Here is a 5,919-nt window from a genome sequence, read left to right as displayed (position 1 = left end):
GCAATGTAATTATAGCCCAAGATATCTGTTTAGACATGGAGCAAAACATTTGTCATTTTGAGATTCGTCCTAATGAGACTTCTAAAACAGTTCTTACATCCATAGGCAATGGATGTGCGTGTTTTAGAACTATTTGTGATTCTGTGCTTGTAGATGATATTGTGGTGGATACAAAGAATCACTCCAACTTCTGTGCTTGTAACTTCACTAAGATTACAGGGTGTGATATCGCTTATGAAGCTAAAGTCACCTCTCACCACCTATTCCAATCCAACTACACACTGCTTCACAAGCTAATGCCCACCCCGATTGGGATAAACTTCACTCTAGTGAGACAACTGATGCTCCATCAAGACCTGATCCAAATCCTTGAGAAAATCAAGGAAAGCGGACAGAAAACCCTAGTGACTGTTCATCATGATGTAGGAAAAATAACACCGGGTTATAGAGAGGGTAAAGCAAGATGGCGAGCACAGGTGGTGGGATGCCCTGTTCGGGTGGGCTCCTACTACCACAGGTGTCCTAAACAGTATATGCCATCCCATTGTTGTTCTTTTGATTCTGATTGTGCTTGGTTTTATTTTGTCAGCAGTTCTATTCATTATGAATTGGAATCTGATGAAAAAGCTAAGGAAATTGGCATCTATAATTAGTGCACATAGCTTAACTGATGAGGAAACTCAGTTAACGCTTGCTAGGAAGGAACTAAAAGGATTTAATGATCAAAATTGGTAAAAAAAAATGGGGGATTGTAATAAGTAGCAATATGCTTGTTCATTAATTAAATCAATAGCTAAATAATTATACAATATAAAAGCAATAACTAAATAGCTAAAACCGCTTGATTCTTAAACGTGCAGCCACACATGGTTGCTTGACTTGCAGGAATCGTATAGTGCTTTGGGAATTCCATGGTAAAGATATACCTTTTAAGGAAAAGTTCACCCAGATTTCACAGAGGAAGGCTGTAACAACAATCCTTAAACTCACAAGAATTGCTTAGGCTTGCAGGAATCGTATAGTGTTCTGAAAATTCCACTGTATAGGTATGCCTTATAAGGGAAAGTTCACTCAGAGCTTAAAGAGGAAGACTTGGAGCCTTCATCCCACGACCACCAGAAGGCAGAAAAAGACCCCCTAGCAACTGAACGAGCAAGCGCAAAAGACAGACCACGTCATCCCTGGACCTGGCAGAAGAAGGCAATAAAAGGCGAACCTTGGGGATAGGAACGGTGCGAGCCTAGAGGAGCGGAGACTCCCGGCCGCCCAGCGCTGAACTTTGCTTATTGTTGCTTGCATAATAATAATAATAAAAAATAATAATTGTATGATCCTTAAATCCAGTGAACTCGTTTATCACACCCATGAAATGTTGCGTCTCACGCAAAGAAGAAAGAAGCCACAAGCCAACATTCTTCTTTATTGCTACACTGTTTTCTTTGGTTACTTCTCTAATAGGAATGACTTTGGGATGTGATTTGTTTGTTTCTCTCTTTCGTTCCTTGGGGCGTACAGCGGCTCCTCCGTTGGGTTCGCGGGGCAACGGAGGAACGGCCGCGAGCTCCGGCGGCTCCGCAGCAGCAGCAGCAGCAGCAGCAGCAGCAGCAGCGCTTCTCTTGATCGGTTTTCCGCTCGACTTTTCCCTCGCTCCGCATCCCCTTCTCCCTCCCACTCACTGTATTCCCGTCCCGTTCCGTGCCGGGCCGTGCCGTCCGTGTTCCGCCTCTCCCAGCCCGGCTGATGCCGCGTCCCGCAAGGCGCCCCTTGGCGGGGCCGCCCCGTGCCCGCCCCTGCCCGGCCCGCCGTGGTTCCGCCTCGGCCGGGCTCTCTCCGTACCGGCTGTGGCGCCGCTGGAAGAGCCGCTTGCTCTGGTGCTGGCGGAGCATCGCGGTCTTTTGGCTCGGCCTGGCGCGGGCTCTGGCCCAGCCCCGGCCGAGGCCCCGGCCCCGAACGAAGCCCCTGCCGCGGTTCCGCCCGCAGCCGCTCCGCTGCCGCCCGGCTCCCGCCCCGTGGCCGAGAGCGTGGCCAGCAGCTTCCCCGCTCCGAGCTCCGCCGCTCGCCAGCTCGGCCGCCGGCCCCGAGCCGCCGCAGCCCGGGGCGGCTCGGCAAGCAGCAGCGCGCCGGGCGGGCGGGTGCCCCGGGCAGAAGAGCGGCAGCGCGGTGCCGCCCGCACGGGCGGAGAAGCCTCCCCTGGAGCAGCTCTACCGGCAGGGCCCGCTGCTGGGCAGCGGCGGCTGCGGCAGCGTTTACTCCGGGACCCGGCTCGCCGACGGCGCCCCGGTAAGAGACGGGGCCAGCTCGGAGGGCGGCAGCGGGCGGCGGGCGGCGGGCGACGAGCTCAGCCCGCCGCTCGTCTTGGCTCGCAGGTGGCCATCAAGCGAGTGTCCCGGGAGCGCATCTCGGAGTGGGCGCGGCTGGTGAGTGAGCGGGGCCAGCGGGAGGAGCTGGCGGGGCGGGCCGGGCGGGGCTGAGGCGAGGCCCGGCAGGGCGGCAGCCGGAACGCTGCGAGGGCAGCGAGCGTGGAGTGAGCGGGGGCCGCGCAGCGCCCCGGGCCGGGCCATGGCGAGCCGCGGCGGGGCCGGGCAGGGGCTGCCCGAAGCGCGGCGCAGCTTTGGCCCCGCTGACAGCATCACGGTCCCCCCGCAGCGCAACGGCACCCTTGTGCCCCTGGAGCTGGCGCTGCTGTGGATGGTGTCGCGGCCTGGCTTCCGCGGCGTCGTGCGGCTCCTGGACTGGTTCGAGGTGCCCGAGGGCTTCGCGCTGGTCATGGAGCGTCCGCAGCGCTGTCAGGACCTCTGGTACTTCCTGCACCAGCGGCGCTTCCTGACGGAGCCCGTGGCGCGGGGGCTGTTCCGCCAGGTGCTGGAGGCCGTGCGGCACTGCAGCAGCCGCGGCGTCCTGCACCGCGACATCAAGGCCGAGAACGTCCTCGTCGACCTGGCCACGGGCGAGGCCAAGCTCATCGACTTCGGCTGCGGCGCGATCCTCCAGGACACGATCTACACCCGGATGTCAGGTGAGCCCAAAGCCGGGGCCCAGCCGGGCAGCTGAGTTCCCCGCTTTGCTGGCAGAGGGGGAAGAGGGGGGAAGGAAGGAGGGGGAATCCTTCTTCAGCCAGCTGCAGCCAAGTTGCTTTTTGGCAGGGCAGGGGCTGGCTGCCGTGGAACGGGAGCTGGCTGGGAGGGAGGGAGGGAGGGAGGGAGGGAGGGAGGGCAGGAGGGAGCAGCATGGGCCTGATGAGCTGTGCCCGTGTCCCATAGGAACGCCGGAGTACAGCCCACCGGAGTGGATCCTCGTTGGCTGCTACCATGGCCAGCCAGCCACTATCTGGTCCCTGGGCATCCTGCTCTATGAGCTGGTCTGCGGGCACCTTCCTTTCCACACCAACGAGGACATCGTCCGGGGCCAGCTCGTCTTCCCGCCTCGGGTGTCTCAAGGTGGGGATGCGCCTTCAAGGCACGAGGGGAAGAACGGGGTTGGGAGGGGCAGCTGGCACATAAGCATCCTGCTCTTGCAGCTGGTGAGGAGGTGGATCTCCTGGGCTTAGCTGGAGGAGGTGGCACCAGTGCCTCTGTGCTGGTGTCCTCCGCAAGAGAGGATCAATAGGAAGCTTTTGGGTGCAGCTCTGAGCACTCCTGGTGTTGCCTGGGCACTGTGGAATGTGGGAGAGCATGGACAGGAGCCTTCTGGTTTCTCTCCGCAGAGTGCCAGCACCTCATCAGGTGGTGTTTATCCATGGACCCCACACACAGGCCATGCTTGGAGGACCTTTTTGAGCATTCTTGGCTGCAGGAGCCGTGCCTGGCCCAGGAGACAGCAGAGATGCATCCCCGTGCACAGTAGGATCCAGGAGCCCAGGAAGCAGCAGCGGCACGCGTCTCATGGCACTGGAAGAAAACCCCGGAGCGTTTCCCTGCGGCCACGGCGCGGAGGAGAGAGCGCAGCCGAGGAGATGCTGCTTCCACTGGTCCCCACGAGCTGTGGAGGGAGCGGCTTCGTGCTGCCCATCCTATTGGAGAAGTGGTGGCAGTGCAGTGAAGGTGACACGGATTGGGACAGAGGAAACATCCCCCTGCAGCTCAATGGCACCGTGATGTCCCCGCAAGCCGAGGCACAGCTGGCGTGTTCTTCTGGAGCACGACGTGGAGCTGGGAACACCATCCTGGAGCTGGCCGCTGGCGGGGCAGAGCCAATTGGTTTTGGCTGCGGCCCCTGCCTGAAGGACACGTTCTGCACTCCGATGAAATCAAGATGAGTCCCCAGCCGGCACAGGGGCGGGGGGATGCTGGTGCTTCCAGGCACGGCAGGGCTCGGCCTGGCCACGTGCCGGAGGTTCCCCGCTCGGCGGCGCTGGGAAATATTAATTTTTCTGCCAGCCGCTGAGCTGCTTTTTGGTGGGACAGAGGACGGATGTTGTGGAAGGGGAGCTGGCTCCTGGCCTTGCTGACAGCTTCTGCCAGCCAGCCTGGCACGGGCTGAGGCGGGGGCAGCCAGCCTGACAAAAGCATCCATCCATATGGATGGGGGGCTGCAGAGGGGGGGACGGGTTCTGAAGCCGTGCCCCAGCTGGTCTGCTCTGCCCGCCCTTGAGGAAGGGGTGCGTTTACGGGCAGGAAAGGTGGGGATTTTCCCCACCCCTGAACAGGTTGAATTCTCACATGGAGTGGTCAGACCCTCCTCAGGCCTGTGAAACAGTGACAGGCTTTGTGCTTTTTCTTGTTTCCAGGTCTTGTTTTGAATTGACTTTCATGCAATTGTTCTTTTGTTTTCCCAGGAGGATTACACCTGGTACCCAGACCAGACAGGGAAGCGCCTGCAGCGTCCGTGGAGCGCGTCCAGTGCCAGCGCTGCCCCAGGGGCCACGGTCTGCAGGGACAGCCCCTTCCAGAAGGACGAGGACCTGGTTTGGGATCGGCTCCTCTCCTGGCAGCAGCTCTCCAGAGGTGGGCACCCGGTTCCACAGCTCGGCTGGCAGAAGGGCTCCGGGCAGACGGCAGCGGGCACACGGGCATCCCGCTCTTGCAGCTGCTGAGGAGGTTGCTGTGCCATGATTAAGCAGAGGAGGTGGAACGTGGCCTGCCACGCTGCCCTTCTCTAAAAACAGAGAATGGGTCGGGAGGTTTGGGCTCTGAGCAGAGGCAGCAGCCTGGCCCGGGCACAGGCCATGGCGGGACAGGGGGACAGGAGCCTGCTGCCACTGACCGTGGCTCTCTGGTTTCTCTCCGCAGGCTGCCAGCACCTCATGCCATGGGAACGGCACCGCTCGGCCTGCCAGCCTGGGAGGGCTGGAGGGCGGCCGGTGTTCATTTGCTGTCAAAATAAATTTGTTTGGGTTTTTTTTTGTCATCGTCATCATCAGAGCGTTTCTTTCCTCCTTTTCCAAGCTTTTGGCCTCCCTTTCTCCAGGGTAATCTTTTTGTGTCCTTCCTCAGCCTCTTGATGGCATTTGGTAGGGGGGGATTAAGCAATGTGAAAAATTCAACAACAGCTCCTGTTGCCAACTGCAGCAGCTCCTTCAAGAGCCCCTTCCAGTGAGGTCTGCATGTGCCTTGCCAAAGGAAGTGCTTTGCAGCCATGGGGTTGTCGCCCTGCTGCAAAAGCTGGGAGGAACTCAGAAATGGCAAAATGCCAATTTGGCTCAACCACCACCCAGGTTCTTCAGCTTTTCCCTCTGCTCCGTGATAGGCAGGCAGGGCTGGACTCCAGGAAGGTTCAAGTTCTTGGTGCTCCCTGGCATCAAAGTGATCAAGTAAACTCTTGCATGCAGGGACTGCAACAGGGCTACTTGTCAGAACCCAGGAAATTCCTCTGGCTGCCCTGGAGGACTCGAGCCCCTGTCCAGGGGGCTCAGAGACCTTGGCACAGAGCCCAAGACCCCTGTGCCTTTGATTTAGCCCTTGGAAAAAACAATTACCAACC

The 5,919-nt window shown here is 59.0% G+C and overlaps 1 protein-coding gene and 1 long non-coding RNA gene across 2 annotated transcripts; both read left to right on the top strand.

Moving 5' to 3' along the window:
• The first annotated feature begins 1,740 nt into the window (after positions 1-1,740).
• LOC129131882 (serine/threonine-protein kinase pim-1-like) lies at positions 1,741-3,843 on the top strand. Its single transcript, XM_077192432.1, has 5 exons — positions 1,741-2,280; positions 2,367-2,417; positions 2,647-3,016; positions 3,261-3,437; positions 3,704-3,843. The coding sequence occupies exons 1-5, from the start codon at positions 1,741-1,743 to the stop codon at positions 3,841-3,843; spliced, it is 1,278 nt and encodes a 425-aa protein (XP_077048547.1).
• Positions 3,844-4,710: 867 nt separating this feature from the next.
• Positions 4,711-5,342, top strand: LOC143696333 (uncharacterized). The gene is made up of 2 exons (XR_013185742.1): positions 4,711-4,943; positions 5,229-5,342. It is a non-coding gene; the product is annotated as an uncharacterized LOC143696333 (long non-coding RNA).
• The last annotated feature ends 577 nt before the right edge of the window (positions 5,343-5,919 follow it).

The sequence above is a fragment of the Agelaius phoeniceus genome, chromosome 33 (genome assembly GCF_051311805.1).
Source record: "Agelaius phoeniceus isolate bAgePho1 chromosome 33, bAgePho1.hap1, whole genome shotgun sequence".
NCBI lineage: Eukaryota > Metazoa > Chordata > Aves > Passeriformes > Icteridae > Agelaius > Agelaius phoeniceus.
Note: the sequence above shows the minus strand (reverse complement) of the source record. Positions and strands in the feature narration are given on the sequence as shown.